Raw genomic sequence first — 21,314 nt, 5'->3', positions numbered from 1 at the left:
ATTTTGAATGTGTTATTTTTTGTTTCTATTAATTGTATTATATTTGAATATATCTTTAGATTATTAGCCCAAGAACTACGAATAATATTTAGAAGGCCATAGGCAACACATACTCTGTGATACGCAATATATTATTCATTATTATAGATCCTTTAGTCTTTTGTGTTGTTTGTGACAATTTTTTTTTTTGACGGCATTATCGAATTTCTTGAATAAAAATAATAAAAAAAATATTTAATGTTAAAAATCAGAGACAAAATTCAACATCTTCGAAAACAAGAACCTGTTTATTGAAAAATGATATACTTATCTTCGAACTTTCTTCATGGTATCTCATCAGGAAGTAGTGACTGTCATGTACAAAGATGGTTCATTTAAATATATACAGTATAATTTATATACTGTGTATATTTTTTGATATTTCAAATGTAGTAGCATTGGAAATGTGAAATAGTATATGGATGTGTCAATCCTTAAACTTTTTCAAAATATTTCGTTTTAGGTTGGTATATTCTTTTACAATAATATTAGAATAATCTTGTTATTGTGTTTTGTCTCCTTATTTTTGTGAGAATTCAAATGGTGTACTGAACTATATACTACTGTATGAAAATTCTATTTCTGCTTTATTCGTAAATTTTTTTACAGATAAGATTGAAAATATTTTTTTTTGTTTTTTATATAAAATTTTATTTTATACAGTGAGTTTATCAAATAAATCATTTTACTAGCCAAGAAGGTAAAAAAAAAAAACTACCAGGGACAGCCCGCAGGAAGTTGGGATCACACATAAAATTCAGTTTAGCATAGAGATAGGAATGAGTGTGAGATATGATCAGTGAATTATATTAAAATAAATGTATTTTGACTTTAAATTTTTTTTACGGTTGAATTTTAAGATTATACTGTTTTCACCGGTATATTAGTTGTGCATGTGAAACAAAAGGAGTCTGCTGACTTAATAAAACGCAATTCAAACAAAATAAAGAAGCAGAATAACTCAAAAAATTTGTTATCTTTTAGTTTGTTTCACTATGTTATTTAAAAATTTTGGCAGTTAAATGGATTGCAATATGAGAGTTTACTGAACATGACAGCCAGTGGGGTTTAAAGGTCCATTGAAAATCATCTTAATCTTACAATATTTACTGTTCTAGAAATAGCAGTTTCACTATCCATTGATTGGTAAGAGTGATTGAATAATTAGGGAAATAGTTGGGTAGCCTTATTAAATTTTTCTACCTGTTAGCAGAGAAGAATTAAAAAATTCTACCTGTTAGCAGAGAAGAATATATTACTCTGGCCTGCCTTAGACAATGAAATTATTATTTTGGCACATCTATTAAGCCATGAAGTAGCTTTACAAATCTTTTAGTGAGTATATAATGCATTTATTATTATTTTTAATGGAGTGTAATTAAAGTTACAGATTATATGAATCTGTAATAATTATATGAATCTTGAATGAATCCAGTGAAGCTACATTTGATATATGCTTACTCAAGAACTTAGCAGAGAGTATTAACTTCAGGTGAGAACTGAAATTCCAGTATACACTGTGGATGTATAGAATATTCAAGAATGGACATGAGTCTTTTTTGTGTAGGCTGTTCCAAATGAATATATATATACATTTAATGGTGGAATATTTTCTTTATAAATAAAGAATCATTTATGGAATATAGTGAAACAGGGGCTCACATCTGGTGAGTATGGGCTTGGCACACCCAGGGTCCTGAGCTGGATATCATCATTTTTCTCTTTATTGGCAATTCCCTTCTAACTCTTGTTTTCTCTCTCTCTCTCTCTCTCTCACTCTCACACACACACACACGATAAATCAGAATTTTTTTTTTTTGGCTAGTGCAGTAAAAGCCTCAGACTTCCTTGCACCATATGGCTAATGATAATGTTTACATGATTCATTACCTCAGATGTTTAAAATGTTGATTTATAACATTGTATACAGGAGATAGGCCTAGAATTTTTTAAAGTAGGGGAGGGAGGACTAAAGCAGTGTTCTGGGAAATTGTTAAGTTTTAATCACCATGCAGCAGTGAAAAATTCCACATTATTTTGGTTGTGTGTGTGGGGGGGGCTATAGCTCTTTAGCCACTAACTTGAGCTGTCTTCTAATCGTGTGTTATTGGCATCATTGAAGAGCGAATAGGAAACTTGATCAAGTGTTTGTATCACCTGGATATACAGGATTTCTTGATTTCCTGGCTATGATCTTGGATTGTAGCTAGTTTCAAATTGTTTTTGCTGCTTTTGCAATGTGCCATTATCAGCTTTCCAATACATTTTCAAAACTACTTTGCATACTTGAATATCAAGTAAGGGGCTCACATCTGGTGAGTATGGGCTTGGCACACCCAGGGTCCTCAGCTGGATATCATCATTTTTCTCTTTCTTGGTAATTCCCTTCTACTTCCGACTCTCTCTCTCTCTCTCTCTCTCTCTCTCTCTCTCTCTCTCTTTCTTTCTTGCTCTCTCTCAGGGTAACTTGGAAATTTTTTTTTAGCTGGTGCATCATAAGCCTCAGGCTTCCTTGCACTACATGGCTAGTAATAATAATAAATTGCTCCATTTTGTTTATGGACTAATTTATGGGTAACATTGTCTAAACCAACTGTGAGTGTTACCCGTGTTAACACAAAATATCAGTTGTTTCTTTATTTAAAAATGTATATTGGAATGAAAAATTATAAATTCACTTTTGGGCTTTCAGTATACATAAAACATCTGGATTTAAGTTCAAAAGGTGTTATTAATTTTTTTTTTTTATGGTAAATAGTTAATTTGATTTTTATACTACTATTATATCTACTTGCCATTGTATGCAACATTTTGTGCAATGCTGTGTTTATTCTATTATTAATGTAATAAATAAATAATTTTTTTTTTTTTTTTTTTTTTGTTGTGTAGAACAATGGAACATAAAATAAGGTAAATTCAGAACAGGGTGTGCACTCCAGCAAAACATAACCCGACCTTTTTTCGCTAGTCTGCTTGAATCCATCCCGAATTAGTGGCATAACCTAACCTTTTTCACTAGCCAAAAATGAAAGTATTAAAAACCCACACTTCTTTTGCTCTCTTCTAAAGTTTTACTGATTATGGACATCATTAATTGCTTGAATCTGGCCCAAATTAGTGGCGTAAACTAACCTAACCTGTTTTCACTAGTCAAAAATGAAAGTCTATTAAAAAACCCACACTTAAAACAACCCACACAATTAAAAAATACCAATAGTCTAGAGTGCATACCCTGTTCTGAATTTAGCAAAAAATAAAATACATAAAAAGTACCTAAAAGGCAGAAAAAAAAATGTTAGAATATTAAAAAATTAATTTTTCTCTTTAGAAAATATACATAATTTACGCTTTCAGTATACATATACATGACTAATTTTTTCATGAAAAAATTAGTCATGTATATTAACCCAAATTTCATGAACATTACAAAATGATTACTTCAAAGTAATAATTTGTGATTATTCAAGCATCTTTAATTTATAAAATTTATTTTATTAATTTTGGGTGCAAAGCGTGTATGGGTTATAAAAGTAGTATTTTTTAGGTATCAAAAACTTGTTTTTTGATGCCTATTATTAAAAGAGATGTTTTGATCCAATACCACTTCTGATCTCATGTAGGTGTCCCCAAATATAAAAGAAAATTTTTTTAATTTATATATACCTACCAGATTCGGTTTTAATTTAAAGCCATTTTTCTCATTTTGAATAAATAAGTGAACAGACTTTTAATTAAGGATTAATGACTTTTGACATTAAAATCAGTCCAGTATTGAGCTAGTTTATTTAGATTATGGATAAGTATTTCTTTGTACATCAAAAGTATATCACCATGTAAATTGCACTCATAATTTAAATTTAATTAAAATAAATTTATTGATTAAGATGAACCTGATCAAGGCCATACCTACCCATTTTGTGATAAACATTAATAATCCTAATAACTATAATAAACTCCATAATTTGTTAATAATTCTGAACTACATAGATTTTCCCCACTGCATCAGAAATTTGTTTTAATACCATTGATAATGTGATATTTGTTATGGATGACATTTTATTTCATTTTCTATAGATACGTTATAATTAGGGATTTTTTTTGCCCTTTATAAAAGTCTTGAAAGGAAACACTGTCCCTGGCTTTTCTGTTGCAATTTAAGTCTGCATAATAACATTTCAAAAGCACTTAGTTTTGTGATTTAACATTACAGTCTTATCCCTGTTGAATTAACAACAAAGTTCAACATTATCCTGTACTGTAGAAGAGTATTTCTTAGTCTTCTACTTCTCGTGATTCTTTTATAACAAAATCAAAAGCAGCTGACATTCTGTAACCCCAAATACCTTTGAGACCATAGAAGTAGGATTCAGAATGAGTAGAAAGTGCCAAAGAGTTGTAATAATTTTAATTCCATTTAATACATTTTTATTAATTTAAAGCCTGAGTAAATGGTACTAAACCATTTTATTTAAATTGAAAGAAATAATGAAAATTTGGGTTAATAGATTGTTTTTCTTGAAACATAAATCTAGTTAGAATCCACTGATATGTTTATTTAATAGCACATGCATATACAAAAACTTTTGGGCATCTTTTGCATTAAAAATATATATTTTTCTATTTATTCTCCCATCAATTTGGGTAATGATTTTTAGCTTGAAACAAACAGTAATAGTGATTTCAAGGTTTATGTCGGCATATTATTCAACAGGCTACAAACATTTTTTTAAATAAATATTAATAAGCTCCACTAAATATTTTAAGGTACTAGGAAAAAGTTTTTTAAGAAATTACAGAAATTAAACGTATTTTGTTATTAAAACTGCTCTTTGATATATGTTTTGTATACTTTACTGTCCAGTTTTGCATGAACAAAGACATAATTTGAACGTTCTTGATTGGAAATTGAGTTTATATTAATCACAATTAAATTAATTTTTAATTATAAAATTATATATTTGAATAATTGCTTTTATTGCCAACTTGTATAATTCATGCACTTCACTGTTGTGATGTGGAAGTAGATATCAATAAGGATTATGTTAAATAGTTTAGCAAGGAGTGGTGTACTTGGTGTGATGGGTAAAGGAGTTTTTTGCATAATATCATTTCTTGGTATACTTTTTATTATTATCATTAGCTATTTGGTGCAAGGAAACCTGAGGCTTTTGTTGCACCAGCCAAAAAAAAAAAAAATCCTGATTTACCCAGGGAGAGAGGGTTAGAAGGAAATCACCAAGAAAGAGAAGAATGACTATATCCAGCTGAGGACCCTGGGTGTGCCAAGCCCATACTCATCAGATGTGAGCCCCTATCCAACTATAGACATGAATGTTTCCCCAATTTTTTGATTCTTTTGATAAAATAGATCATTGAAAAAAAAAAATTAAGCAAACATTGTAAATCACAGTTAACAAATGAAATAAATTAACCACTGAATATAACAGCACTATTTGTAGTATAATTACCAACCTCCTGACAGAGAGCTGAGACTTCTGTGGTCTACTTATGTATATATTTTTTAACAGAATATTTTCTGTGATTGGAGGGCTTGCTGGTACCCATTACCAGATCTTCTATATTTTACTGTTAAGGAGAAGAACTATGCCACTTCTCACATAAAATTGTGCCTTAACCTCTTCCTTAGATATGCCTCATAACTTGGGAATTGCTGTCTCAGATAGATTCCTGTTATTATTAATAGAAGAGAGATAATGCCAGTTTAATTAATCTCTTAATACCGATTAAGAGATGATTTAAATTAAGGAAAAATATTAAAAGTCCTCCAGAGAAAGAGGAAGAATCCACTGATAGCTTCAGAAACACACAAATTACAGGCTAGTTTTGCTTTATCTTGAGTAATAATAATTGGCATTAATTCTATTTTGAATCTTTATTTTTTATGTAATTGACTGAAAGGCTCTATCACTCTTATCTGTAACACTACATTTTAGAGGACAGTATGCTTAATCACATGAAACGTATTGATTAAGAATCTTTATTTTTCCTGTAGGGTACAAGTTATTAAAATGGCAGACAGTCCCCCTTATAATTTCAATGTCCAGTTAGGAATAAATGACACAGCTTTGACAATTGCACTAGAGAATGATGATTATAACACGGCACTTTCATTAGTCCATGATAATGCTTCAGATCCTTTGTACTTCAATGAAGGTAAATTGTTTTTAAATTTTTTCATTTTAAGAGAAAATTAATTTTAATGCAGTATTTTATGTTAGTAGCATTAGTATTGGAAATATGATGGCAGGTGCCATCGTTTTTTTTTTTTTTTTTTTTTTCAGGTGACAAAAAAAAAAAAACTTTGATTGCTCATTCCTTCCCATAATATACCCAAAACTTCCCTAAATTTATTCACATTGTCCACTTCCCTGATACTGATATTTGTGTACTAATTGTAAATACTATGGGATGTAGTGTCAATACTACACTATCTAATAGAATCCTAAATGCAGTGATGCGTAATACGCTATATAATTTTACGTTAGATCTACTTAGTTACCACAATTAAAAATTTGAATTCCCTACAACTCTATACAAAAACAATGGCTGCAAGATTCGAACGAAACAATGGTGTTACGTATATTAAGTAGTAATCTACAAAAACTATTATCTAAATTAAAAATAAAAATAAGCAGTGTAACTAGAACTATAAGACTACGTATAAAGTACAATATAAAATAACAATTAGGTAAATACATCCCATATACCCACTTGCAGCAGCATGTTCGAGAGGCAACCAGAGAGGGTAATATGCTTGATCTGGTTATCAGCAGTGATCATTTGTGTATTAAGAATTTGCAGATAAAGGAACCACTAGGTGGCAGTGATCACAGTGTACTGATGTGGGATTTACTTAAAGATATAATTACCATTAGGGGTAAAGGAAAGGGTTTTTGCTTCCGTAAAGGTGAGTACAGTGGTCTCAGACAGTTCTTAAATTCTGTACAGTGGGATCAACTGATGATGTTACCAACAGCAAATTCTAATTGGGAAGCATTCAAGGAATTAATCTTGGAAGCTAAATATTGTTCAAGGTTTAGGATTTAATGGTTATCAAATGAACTAATGAGACTCGTGACAGAGAAGAAAAATGCACGGGATGCATATAAATTATCAGGCGACACAGAATCCTATGGCAGATATAAGCTAGTCTATGATCAAGTCACAAAGGAGGTTAGGCAGGCGAAAGCAGATTATGAGAAATCTTTAGCAAAGGATGCCAAGAAAAACAGCAAGGATTTCTTTACTTATATAAACTCTAAAAGGAAGGGGATGAATCTGATTGGTCCACTTGATATTGATGGTTCGACTGTTGATGATCCTGCTCAGATAGCAAACAAACTGAATGAGTATTTTGCATCTACATTCACACATGAGGAGTTATTAAGGTTTGAAAATGCCAGAAGGTTATCAAATTGTAGCAGGGTGCTTAATGATTTTGTAATAAGAAATTGTTGAAGTTAAACATAAGAAGGGCACCTAGGGTGGATGGGATCTATCCAGTTATATTAAAAGAGGCGGCAAAGGAAGTAAGCAAACCACTAGCCATAATTATGAGAGCATCCTTGGACTCCCCACGGACTGGAGATGTGCAAATGTATCCCCAATTCACAAAGGGGGATCGAAAGGTGACATGAAGTTTTCTGAGCAATGCAGACAGGCTGCCAGGGCAGATCATGGGGTTTTGTCAATGATTTATAGGAATTTTGCTAGCAGGGAAAAGGAGGTGATTGTCCCTCTGTATAAGACAGTGGTCAGGCCACGCCTTGAGTACTGCGTACAGGTCTGGAGGCCTCATTTTAGGAAGGATGTAGATTTGCTTGAGTGTGTACAGAGAAGGGCAACAAGATTGGTGAGGAGAATGAACGGATCCTCTTACCAAGAGAGGCTTAAATTCTGCAAATTGCAGTGGCTGGAGACTAGACACCTGCACTGTGATCTGATTGAGGTGTATAAGGCCTTGAATGGATTGAGCACGCTGAATTCTGATGGGATCCTTCCACTTGTTCAGATTACGAACCTAAAGGGGCATAAATTCAAATTAAGAAAAGACAGATGTAGAATAGATGTGCGGAAATTTGCCTTTAACCAGCGGGTGGTTAATTGCTGGAACAAACTTCCATCTGTCGTTGTGGAAGTTGATAGGTTAAATAAATTTAAGGAGGAACTGGACAGGCATTTGGAGGGAATGGTGTGATTTTTTTTTTTTTTTTTGGCTGATGCTGCATAAGCTCATACACTTGCTTTCTTGCATCACATGCCACTACTACTACTACGAGTAGTTACAGACCAGTTAGCTTAACTTCTGTTCCTCGTAAAATAATGGAGTCACTGGTTTAAAGATGCATTGCAGGATCATCTATACAAGACTGCAGCAATAATTCAGACACAGCATGGGTTTGTTAAGGGAAAGTCTTGTCTGACAAATTTGATTGGTTATTATGATGTGGTTACAAAGGAACTGGATGCAAAAAATAATTTTGATATCATATACTTGGATATCAGGAAAGCTTTTGACACTGTTGCAATGGAAGACTACTGTAGAAATTGGAGCAGAATGGTATTAAGGGTAAATTGCTACAATGGATAAAAGGATGGTAGAGTGGGAGAAGACAGAGGGTGGTAATCAATTGGTGCTGCTGTTCATGGACTAATGTTATTAGTGGAGTCCCACAGGGTTTGGTGTTGGATCCACTGTTGTTTTGTATATTTATCAATAATATTGATGAAGGTATATCAGGCTTAGTGTTGAAAGATGATACAAAAGTTGGCAGGGTTGTTAATGCAGTAATGGCAGTGTGCTACTGCAACAGGATCTAGAAAATTTGGGCTGATGGGCTGAGAAGTGGCAACTGAAGTTTAACTCTTTGACAAATGCAAAGTACTGCATATAGCATTGGTGGGCAACCTTTTTTGAATAAAAGGCCATATTCATTTTCGGAAATAGTGGAAAGGCTGCCCCGATCCTTCGAACCACTACTTATGAAGTAAAACATACTTAATTATCAGTATTAAATTTTATTACATATAACTATAGAAAAGGGAAATAAATTTAAATAAAACATACATATTTACAATATTCTCATCATAATACATCCACCTACCTTTTATATGAACACAAAATTTAAAAAAATATAATTATAAAGATAATAAATTATTTTCTAAATTGTTATTCAAATGAAAATTTATAGCAATAATTTAACATTCTCTCTGTGTATTATACAAGAATAATTAGAAAAAACTGTACTATTGTAAAAAATAATTTAATATGAGTTAACTAATGAGTTGAAGATTTGATGCTTTGGTGGTTGAGTTGTTTACCAAAAAAGATGTCTCGGCTGAAACCACTTCGATTGCACATTTTTAATGAGTTAAACTCATCAGAATTCATTGGTTTCAGCTGAAACATCTTTTTTGATAATTAACTAATGAGATTTTTGGGTTTGTTATTTATTAGATAACAACTGGATATTAGGCTCCATCTTATTGTATGCAACTTGAGTTAGTCTTCTAAGTGAATATCAGATATCTGAGTCCTTAAATGACTTTCAATTTGTGTAAATTAAATCGGTGCCTAATCTCATTATAGGTGCAAAAACAAAAACTTGTTTTTTATTTAAATAGAAAATAAATTACATAATATTGTCCTTTTTGGCAATAAGGTCAGCAGGCCTTTGCAAATTAAGTGTGAATGCAAAGAGATACTCACATGGAAAAGGACTCCATTTCTGTAAGCTACAAAGTTTGGAAGCTAGTCAGCTGTTTGGGGATATGATCGAGGTGTCTAAGACCATAAAAAGGGTTGAGAAACATGATGATGGAGGCATATTTTCACTTTCTAGGATAATTCAGAAAGATGAACAAAAGTAAAAAAAGATAATTGTACATTGGATGTAAGAAATTTGCTTTTAGTCAGCGTAATCAGTTATTGGAATGCATTTTGGCACAGTCTTGTAGATTTTATGTTAATTTAAAGAGCAAGATAAATATTTGTAAGAAGCAGGTTACATATAACACTTCACAGCATTTTATCATTTTTTATGATGTGTTACATAAGATGGCAGAATTTGCTTCCACCACTCTTCCATTTTACTTTTTCTTCTTCTGCCATTATAACCCAGGGTGGGTCTTAGCCTTCTCAACGATGTTCCACCAATAAGCCCTCCCAGAAGTCAAACTTCTCCAATTTCTTATTCTCATGATCTTTAAGTCCTCTTCTATGTCATCCATCCATCCATCTTTTCTGCAGTCTTCCTCTTGCCCTCCTACCGGTAGGTTTTGATTTCATTATCCTCTTAGTTGTTCTGTTGTCATCCATTCTCATAACATGTCTCAACCAGGCAAGTCTCTGGCTCTTCACAAATTTGACAATGTCCGCACCCTGAATAAGATTGTCAAGTTTGTGGTTCTTTCTGGTCCTCCAGAATCCATCAGTGTCTTGTATAGACTTTTTGCAAAATTTCTAACTTTGCAAAGAACTAAGTTCTACTCAAACACTCTGAACAACTGTTCATCTTTACTACTAATACTTAATACTAATGCATATTAAAATCACAAAGAAGAATGGTTTCATCAATTTGGCCTGATCTTTTTCATCTCCATTAAAAATGATATTACTGAATTAATGCAAATTCTAGATAGCTAGCAAGAATATATGGGTAACTACTGAAATCTCCCAGAGATTCTGGCTACCTTTCCTGCATTTCCGTTAATTCATTTTGGAATGACTTTCTGGTATCTTTGTGATGGGTGATGGATAATTCTGAAAGAGGAACAAAAGTAAAAAAAGATAATTGTATACTGGATGTAAGGAATTTGCTTTTAGTCATCTCTCTGACCTTATGTTCATTTATTATTTTAAGCAGGGGGCCCAGGTGAACTGGAACCTGAATAAGTCAGGTGGGCTTGTGTCTTGGAGCAAAGAGAGGTAGCATGTGTGATTTAATGATTTCAACCTACAAACAGTAAATCTTAAGAATATTAGAATTGGTGTGTTATATTTCTGTGGAATCAGTTTGAAACAAACATTTCTAATGTGTTTATGCAGGTCCATACGAACGAGTTCCTCTGTACATTGTTCTATGTAGTCATAACATTGATGGGTCACCGAAACCTGTAAATCTTCCACTTGCACATCTTTTTGTCCAACATGGAGCTGATCCAAACAAGAGATTGCCAATGGTGAGTAGTGATATATTTTAGAACATTATTGAGTTATGAATTTTTAAAAATTAAATTGAAGCTTAGTTCCACCTGTAACTAATTCATTGTACTTTTACTGTTTCATCATATGCCTACCATTAAGGTTGACTTATGTGCCAGGGATGAAATTCTAAATTGAAATTAGAGACTTGTGTTAAGGTTAGAAGACACGAATTGATACCAGTATATTTAAAAAAAAATTTATTATTATTTTTTTTTTTTTTGTAATGATAAATGATGCTTGGAAGCAGGCTTATACAGATTCAGCCAAAGGAGAGAAAAAAAAATTAGCCATATCTGTTTATTCCATCTGATAATTTGTCTAATCCTTCCTTCCTTAAATTTATTCCATCTACCCACTTCACAATGCCAGATGGAAGTTTGTTTCAGCAATCAGTTACTCTGGCTGAAAGCAAATTTTTGCACATCTTTCCTGTGCATCCTTTTTCAATTTAAATTTATGTTCCTTTATATGTGATAAAGAGTGTTCCTTTATATATGATAAAGATCTGATAGAGAGTGAGGATGCCATCGGCACTTATTTAAATCCTTAACTCCTCAATCAAGTCTCCTTGTAGGTGCCTTGTTTCCATATGCTGCAGAATTGAAGCCTTTGTTCATAAGACTTCATTCCTGCAAATTCTGCAGTTTCTTTTGTGTATTAACAAATCCTGTTGCACTTCTGTGCACCCATTCCAACAGATTCACTTTGCTTGAATTCACTTAAACAAAGGTAGTGCAGGAACAGTAAAAGATTACAAAGAGTATGACAAGGGGTATCAACATGCAGGTGAAATAGAAAGAAGAGGCTGTCTTATTAGGGGGATTTCAGTTTGCCCCTAATTGATTGAAGTAAGTTGGAGGAAAATGTATGGGAAACAAAATTTTTAAATAAACTAGATGATTATTATTTGTACCAGCACGTCAGAGGAAATAATAGGAGTAATTATATTCTTGACCTGATCTTTACTCAAGGATCAGATAATATCATAGGGCTCGCAGTACAGGAAGAACCATTAGCAGGGAGTGATGACATGTTTGTTAGTTGAAGAAACATGTTGCAGTCATTAAAGGTAAAAGCATGGATTTTAATTTTAGGTAGGGGACTATGACTGTTTGATGTTACTCTCAACTGGGCATATTGCAGAGGGTAGGTAAATACATTAGAATCTTGGAATACCTTTAAAGCAATAATCATAGAAGTCACAAAAGTATATATATACCATTTAAAAAAATTTGGGAGGAGGAAGATTCTAAGATGGATGTGAGTACACAGCTGGCCAGTCTAATAGAGCAGAAAAAGATGGTATGGGAAAGTTGCAGAGTGATGAAAAATACTGAAGCCTACGTAAACTACAAGTTGACCAGTAATAGTACCATAGTGATGGCAAAGGCTAGGTATGAAAAAGCACTAGCTAAGAGAGCAAAGAATGGAGGCAAGAAGTTAGCATTAGCATTAGTAGAGGCATATGATGAAGAAAGCAAGCTTATTCAGCATCAGCCAAAAAAAAAAAAAAAAAAAAAAAAACAACCACTACTCCCATTTCACCCCTCAATTCGTTCGAAACACCTGTCCAGCTGAGCCTTAAATTTGTTTAGGCTATCAACTTCAACAACAAGCGATGGAAGTCTATTCCACAAACCAACTGCCCGCTGGCTAAAGGCGAATTTCCGCACATCTATCCAACATCCGTCCTTCCTCAATTTGAATTTATGCCCTCTCAGGTGATTATTCTGAGCAAGAGGAAGAATCCCATCGGCATTGAGCATGCTCAAGCCATTCAAAGCCTTGTACACCTCTATCAGATCACCTCGGCGATGCCTAGTCTCCAGGCTCTGTAATTTGCAAAACTTAAGCCTTTCTTCGTAAGAGCAACCCTTTGTTCCATTCACTAATCTTGTTGCCCTTCTCTGTACTCGTTCCATCAGCTCTACATCCTTCTTGAAATGAGGCCTCCAGACCTGTATACAGTACTCAAGGTGTGGCCTGACCAATGCCTTATACAAGGGAATAATCACATCCCTGTCCCTGCTAGAAAAATTCCTGTATATCATTGACAAGACACCATGAGCTACCCTTGCAGCTCGTCTGCACTGCTCAGAGAACTTCATATCTGCCTGCACAATTACCCCCAGGTCCTTTTCATTCTCTACCACTGTCAGCGTAGTACCACAGAGTTGATACGTTGATCTGGGGTTACTGTTTCCCATATGTAGTACTTTACATTTGTCAATGTTAAACTTCATTTGCCACCTCTCAGCCCATCTGCTCAACCTTTCCAGATCCTGTTGCAGCAGCATAGTATCAGTAGTGTCCTTAACAACCCTGCCAACCTTTGTATCGTCTGCAAACTTGGACATTAAGCCTGATACACCATCATCAATATCATTTATAAATACAGAAAACAACAATGGACCCAACACTGAACCCTGAGGAACTCCACTAATAACATTAGTCCACGTTGAGCAGTGTCCATTGATTACCACTCTCTGTCTTCTGCCACTCAACCATCCCTTTATCCATAGCAGCAATTTGCCTCGAATGCCACACTTCTCCAATTTGTGCAGCAGTCTTCCATGCGCAACAGTATCAAAAGCCTTTCTAAGATCCAAATATATAATATCAAAGTTATTCCCTGCATCCAGTTCTTTTGTGACTACATCATAGTATCCAATCAAATTGGTCAGACAAGACCTGCCTGCCCTTAACAAACCCATGCTGTGTCTGAGCTATACTGAATTCTTGTCCAGATGATCCTGCAGTGCTTCTTTAACCAGTGCCTCCATTAATTTTCCTGGAACCGAAGTTAAACTAACAGGGGGCGCCTCCGTAGCCAGGTGGGAAGGAGCAGCAGTGCGTAGCACATGCTTCTTGATTAGACCGAGGGTTCGAGCCCGTCACCACCAAATACGGAGTATGCGGAAAGGTCAAGGAATGACCACCGCATATCCCGGAGCAATATGGCCTTAGTTGCTAATGCTCCTAAAAACCAAATAACGAACGAACGAAACTAACAGGTCTATAATTACTTGTGTCAGCCTTTGATCCTCCTTTGTGAATTGGGGTTACATTTGCACATCTCCAGTCCATGGGTACCTCCCCTGAGTCCAAAGAAGCTCTCATAATTATGGCTAGGGGTTTGCTTACTTCCTTTGCTGCCTCCTTTAATATAACTGGATAGATCCCATCCACCCCGGGTGCCTTTTTTATGTTTATCCTCAACAATTTCTCCTCCACTTTCCTCTCAGTTATTAGAAAATCATTTAGCTCACTGCCAATGTTTACTTCACCTACGACATTCCCCTTCCTGAATAACTCCTCATGTGTGAATGTAGATGCAAAAATACTCGTTTAGATTGTTAGCCACCTGAGCTGGATCCTCAACTGTTGAACCATCAACATCCAGTGGACCAATCTGATTCATCCCTTTCCTTCTTGAGTTTAAATAGGTAAAGAACTCTTTTCTGTTTTTCTTTGCATCCTTTGCCAAGGATTTCTCATAATCTGCCTTTGCCTGCCTAATCTCCTTTGTGACTTGGTTACAGACCAACTTATATCTATCATAGGCTTCCATGTCACCCATTAATTTGTATGTATCCCATGCATTTTTCTTCTCTGCCATATGTCTCATTAGTTCATCTGACAACCATTTAGGCCTGAACCTTGAACAATATTTCTTGGTTGGTATGTAAAGCCTGGTAGCTTCCAAGATTAGTTGCTTGAATGCTTCCCATTTTGAAATTTGCTGTTGGTAACATCATCAGTTGGTCCCACTGTATAGAATTTAAATACTGTCTCAGACCATCATAGTCGCCTTTACGAAAGCAAAAACCCTTCCCTTTACCTCTGATGGTAGTTACCTCCTTGAGTAAATCCCACTTCAGCACACTGTGATCACTGCCACCCAGTGGTTCATTTATCTGCAGATTCCTAATGCATGAAGAATCACTACTGATAATCAGATCAAGAGTATTGCTCCCTCTTGTTGCCTCACGAACATGCTGGTGTAGAAAACAATCATCCAATAAATCCACAAAAGCCTTGCTAGTGTGTGAGTGACCAACCCACAAATTCCAGTCAATATCTGGGAAATTAAAATCCCCCATTATAAGACTCTCTGATTTACTGGCCCATTCTATTTCCCTGTACAGTGTCTTATTATACTCATCAGAGTCATTAGGCCTATAGCACACTCCTACTCTCAATTTTGATTTACCTATGCTTATGTCACACCAAACTGACTCAACACTGCACTGTCCAGCGATGTCAACTGGCTTCACTTCCTTGGATTTTATGTGTTTTTTAACTAATAGCATAACCCCTCCTCCCTTCCTATCCTGTCTATCCTTTCTGTAGACGTTGTACTCCCCAAATGCCAGTTCTGCATTCCTTATATCTGTGTGACACCACGTCTCTGATATCCCAACAATATCTGCCTTTGATGTTTTGAGTAATACCTCAAATTCATCAAATTTATTTACTAAACTCCTAGCATTAGTGTACACGCAAGTATACATGCACCTGTTTCTATTCTTAGCTACCCTAACACAACCCATGTGTTTACTTGTACCGCAATGACTTCCAGCAGTCTCTGAAATATCCTGCATCTTGTTTTTCAGGCTTCTGCTCATTCCAATAGAAGCAGTGCAAGAATCTCTTTCACCTCTGCCAGTGGCTACTGTTAATCCATTAGTCTTTGTCTCCCCCCAAGCTAGCAGTTTTCCGACCCACCTAACACTGCCTCGATAGCATCAGCAAATATTCTTGCAAGTTTTTCATCTGTGTCAATACGAAGAAGAAAACAAAGCATATCAGACCCTTGTGTAATGGTTGTAAGAAAGTCTCGACTAACTCTGGTGTGAAAGATGACTGTTAAAAGGGGGGGATGACTTTTAATCGTATATTCACATGATGGATGTGATTAAGCATAAATTTTAAAGGCAAAAAATAGAGGTCACTTATACACCAGAATAAATGGTATATATTTTACCTGTTGCTATATAATTTCACTTGTTTATTTTTTTTTATTCAGCACAAATGTAAGTAGTTGTAATTTATTAGCTGTCACTGTTAAATTCTTCTCTATGTATGAGGAGCAGGTTTATGACAGTTGAAAATTTAAAAGTTTTGTGGTCTTATGGTAGTAATATGTTAAAAGTAAAAATAAATTTCTTTATATACATGAGTATATAGAAATGTATCTGGATTTCACATAAGATAAAGGACATACTAACACATTATGATTTAGATGTTTATTGAAATGTTCACAATGAAACATTGAAATGAAATATTCACTTCTGTAGTTACAGAAACCAGTTCACAGTACAATGCAAGCCATTCCTTGTTGCCTGTTTAATATTGCAATGTAGTACTAAACAGGAAACAAGGAATGTCTTGGTTACGTAATTAAAATCTCCCTCTCCCAATACATACACTCAATAAAAATTGGAAACAGTTCAAAAGTACACTAAATCTCATTCATAGCTGCCAACACTCCAGAGAATTCATCTTTTTTGACTATTTGATGCCTGCTCTGTCTCATTGTCATAATAAAGTAGGTATCATAGAGTTATTGCATCTTTTTCTTTTTGCAAAAAATAATATTAAAACACTGTTAAAATTGGGATTTTAAAAAATTCTCTGAGTTGTTTCTTAATTTTGTTAATGAGCACAGCCATGATAAATGCCTCAGAATAGTTTGATGTAATTGTTCAGTTAGCCATACATATACCTTATTCTGCAGGTTTTCATTTTTGGTGTAATGCATACTATTTGGCGCAGGAACAATACTCTCTCTCTCAGTTAAAAAAAAAAAAGCTTAAAGCTTATTAAAAACTAATATAATGATTTATTTTCAAAGAAAATAAATTACATGTTTTTGACTCCAAACTTTAGCATTAGCATTAGCATTAGTAGAGGCATTTGATGCAAGAAAGCAAGCTTATGCAGCATCAGCCAAAAAAAAAAAAAAAAAAAAAAAAAAAAAAAGTAACATAAATAAATAAAAATATCCACTTCCACTTCACCCCTCTGTTCGTTCGAAATACCTGTCCAGCTGAGCCTTAAACTTATTTAGGCTATCAACTTCCACGACAAGGGATGGAAGTCTTGTATTGCTGATAGCCCAGAAATTTGAGCCAAAACACTGCCCTTCCCTATCAGTAAATAAGTAAAGGCCTCTTTCTTTGTCAATCACAATTACAAAAACCAATGAGAGAAGTGCAGAAATAATACCTGTTGAACATTAAAACAGATGGAAACTATAAGGTGTTTTATACAAGTGGTAAAAAAAAAACTTTGCAAGTTTATATATTGTATTGAGGTGATTTGCATATTGATATGATTCAGTGAAATGATACAACTTTAAATATTTAATACACTCATAGTAGTAGCTGTGTGGTTTTATGGATAAATTGTGGATGTTTTGGTGCCAGTGCTGCAGTCAAAAGTCTGCTACTTCCAAACAAAATTCATAGATAGCAAATTGCCCAGGTGGGTTATTAGAAGCTTAAGTTAAATATTTTTTAACTTAATCAATATCATTAAAGGTAAAGAAATAAATATTTTATAGATTGGTTATTTCATTTTCAATGTGAGAATCTACCAGACACTGTTATGAAAGAAGGAAGAATTGACGTACAGTGCTCCTTGGACAGGGACTGACAAGTGCACAAGGAGGTACGAAATTTAAAGGTATCCCACATCATTATTGTTATTTGAATAATTCCTCATGTGTCGGAGAATATTCAACTGAGTTGAGGGAGCACCAGAAAGAGATCTGGACCAAGATTGAATCCAGATCTTGGGTAGACAATTGATGTCTAACAGACAATCCAAAAAAGAAAAAAAAAAAAAATCCACAAAAAGAAAAATGTTTGGTACAGTTCTGTGGCTGTATTTCAGTATAAATTGTTTTTTGTCAGTGAAATTTAATTTCTAGTGCAATGTGGACTCTGAAAAAAAACCACCTGCTTTTTTTTTTTTTTTTTTTTTTTTGGAAAAATTCTTGCTTTTGCTTTTTGGAAAAAAAAAAACAAAAATAAAAAATTGCCCATTTTGGCCATAAAACCTCCTGTTTATCTCCTACTTACAAGTACCTTGAAACATTGCTCATTTGCATTAAGTATATACATTGAAGTGATATTAGTATTTGTTGTGATATTTCAATAAACATCTTAATCATAACACGTGGTAGTGTAGTATCACATCACATCCTTAAAATTAATGCAAGATAAAGTCCCTCCTTCAACATATCTGGATTAGATTTTGAGATTAATATAGTAGTCTCATAAAATCATTTGTCTTCATACCTGTCACTAGTGGAATTCTTTTGAAATCAGTTGTTATATGCTGCAAAGCCCTCCTAATTAACTAATGTTATGTGTTTGAGGTCATCAAAATGTGATATGCTTAGATAGCAGTAATGCTATCTAAGCATATGGCATGTAATGGTTGCCATTTGTGCACCAACATTGATAAAAAATAAAAGTATAAAAAGTTATTTCTCTTGAGGACATTTGCAAATGAATTAAACTGTACCTACCTTTCATTTAAAATTAGTCCTTTATAAATATTCATTTAAGGTTTGCTTTGGGGGACAAGATTTCTTTACCTTAAACCAGAAAGTTCTTAACACATTTACTGCCAGAATGCAAACTTTAGTATAAAAATGAACCACAGTTTTTTGTGCATTAACACAAATGTTTCCATTCAATTGTGATCAATAGATCAGTGCTGTAAAAGGAAAGGCACATGAAATGAACTGTTCAGTAGTGGCACTCTGGTTTAATCCATGTGCTATTTGCGGTATGGCTGGGATTTTGCTTAGTTTCATTCGCAGAATGAAGTCGAGAGAGCTCTAACAGCAGTATAAATGGTTCACAGTTTCATGTGTTCTTTGCTTATTGCAAGATTGCCACCCTAGATGTGGGAATATTGTTCCCACATCTGGGTTAGTGCCCCCAAAACCTCTCTCAGGCTTCTAGACTCCATTCAAAAGAGAGCAGTGACTGATTGTTACAGTCTCTCCACTCTCTGTGTCATGTACTGTTTCTGCTGCATTCCTTTTCTATAGATACTTCCATGGGCACTGTTCTTAATTAGCTTCTATAATTCCTGCTCTCTTTTCCAAAGCAGTCAGCGTACTTTTACTGTCCAATTTCAAACTCACAGAACCAATGAACACACTTTCAAGACTGCAACCCACAAAACATATCTCTCTCTCTCTCTCTCTCTCTCTCTGCACTTATTATACCATTCTAAAAGTTTCTGAAAAGAATCAGTGAATGTCCAAAGAGATAATTTTAACTTTGGCTGTTACATTTTTTTCAAATCTCTTTCCTTTGAGTGCAGTTTTCACCTTGGGAAAGAGGAAGAACCCTGCTGGTGATTGGGAGAGTGGGGCGAGTGGTTGCTCTGTACAGTACCATGTTCCATCAGCAGTATCCTCACAACAAGTTTGGAATGAGTGGGAGCATTGTCTTGCAGTGGGAACCAGTTGCCTTTCTTTCAGAATTGCAGTCTCACTGGGAAATGTGCTTCAAAATGAAAAAGACCCGGGAGTAATTGTGCAGTTAAATATGAAGTTTTTTAAGCAATGCAGACAGGTTGTCAGAGCAGGTCTTGGGGTTTTGTCAATGATATACAAGAATTTTGCTAGCAGGGAAAAGGTGATTATCCGGTTGTATAAGGCAATGGTCAGGCCACACCTTGAGTACTGCATACAGGTCTGGAGGCCTCATTTTAGGAAGGATGTAGATTTGCTTGAGTGTGTACAGATAACGGCAACAAGATTGGTGAGGAGAACAAAGGGGTCCTCTTACCAAGAGAGGCTTAAGTTCTGCAAATTGCAGCAGCTGGAGACTAGGCACCGGCTAGGTGATCTGATTGAGGTGTATAAGGCCTTGAACGAGTTGAGCACGCTGAATTCTGATGGGATTCTTCCGCTTGCTCAGATTACGAACCTAAGGGGCATAAATTAAAATTGAGGAAAGACAGCTGTAGAATAGATGTGTGGAAATTAGCCTTTAGCCAGTGGGTAGTTAATTGCTGGAACAAATTCCATCTGTCATTGTGGAAGTTGATAGCTTAAATAAATTCAAGGAGGAACTGGACAAACTTTTAGAGGGAATGGTTGTGTGAATTTTTTTTTTTTTGGCGATGCTACATAAGCTCATATGCTTGCTTTCTTGCATCACATACCTTTATTACTATTACTAATTGTCTTTAAATCACCTGTATGTAGAACAGAGCATTAACTGTCTCCCATTCAGGTAAAAATTCCTTGTGTGTCACACCTTATTTGTCAAAATACATGATCAGCATTGTCTTGCTCCTGGACTTCTGTAAATTAAACTTTTTTTGCTTTGGTGATGATTTTGAAGTCTGCTCCATGCTGTGATGCTTCATCTCTGGGTCATACTAGATTTTTTTTTGGCTGATGCTGCATAAGCTCATACACTTGCTTTCTTGCATCACATGCCACTACTACTACTACTACCTAACATTCATTTCTAGTGACAAAACAGGTAAATTATTGTTAAATTCAGTCAAGAAATTATCAGTCTTGACAAAACTGGATGATGACACTCTTCATTGTTTGTTTGTGAGGCCGTGTGGAACAAATTTTGCACAGATCATCCTTTTCCCTAAATCTTCATGAAGAATTTGACAAATGACCTTATCAGTTCATCAGTCATCTTTCTGATGGTCAAACGATGATTTTTTGCCGCACTTTCTTGAACTTTTGTAATTCTGTTCTCATTTCGAGAGGTTGGTGGATGCCCGCTTCTTGGATCATCACAAACATTCTCACATCTATCTTGGAACCTCTTATACCATTCAAATACACTGGTATAATATAATGTTTCATCATAAACAGTTTTAACATTTCATACATTTCTGTTGCAGATCTTTCCAGATTAAAGCAAAATTTGATATTCGTTCATTGCTCCATTGCAAAATTGCGACATAGAATGTTAATGCTATTAATGAAACTAGTTGTTAATTGCCACCTGTTAGTCTACTGGAAAATTACTGCATCACCATCTGT

The 21,314-nt window shown here is 34.6% G+C and overlaps 1 protein-coding gene across 2 annotated transcripts in view; it reads left to right on the top strand.

Moving 5' to 3' along the window:
* Nucleotides 1-381: 381 nt before the first annotated feature.
* The window catches only part of LOC150089041 (uncharacterized), a 78,164-nt gene continuing 57,231 nt past the window's right edge, over nucleotides 382-21,314 (top strand). The window contains exons 1-3 of one of the 2 annotated variants that reach the window (XM_090371016.1): nucleotides 382-502; nucleotides 6,053-6,213; nucleotides 11,108-11,241. In XM_090371016.1, the coding sequence (XP_090227142.1) occupies nucleotides 462-502; nucleotides 6,053-6,213; nucleotides 11,108-11,241 (336 nt within the window). In that variant the 5' untranslated portion in view covers nucleotides 382-461. Of the gene's footprint in view, nucleotides 503-757; nucleotides 825-6,052; nucleotides 6,214-11,107; nucleotides 11,242-21,314 lie in introns of those variants that run through there. The other variant, XM_090371017.1, reaches the window with a different exon arrangement.

Source organism: Mastigoproctus giganteus, chromosome 3, assembly GCF_048544385.1.
Source record: "Mastigoproctus giganteus isolate SK-2022 chromosome 3, ASM4854438v1, whole genome shotgun sequence".
In the NCBI taxonomy this organism is placed as follows: domain Eukaryota; kingdom Metazoa; phylum Arthropoda; class Arachnida; order Uropygi; family Thelyphonidae; genus Mastigoproctus; species Mastigoproctus giganteus.
The sequence above is the reverse complement of the archived record's forward strand: the minus strand, read 5'-3'. Positions and strand labels throughout refer to the sequence as shown.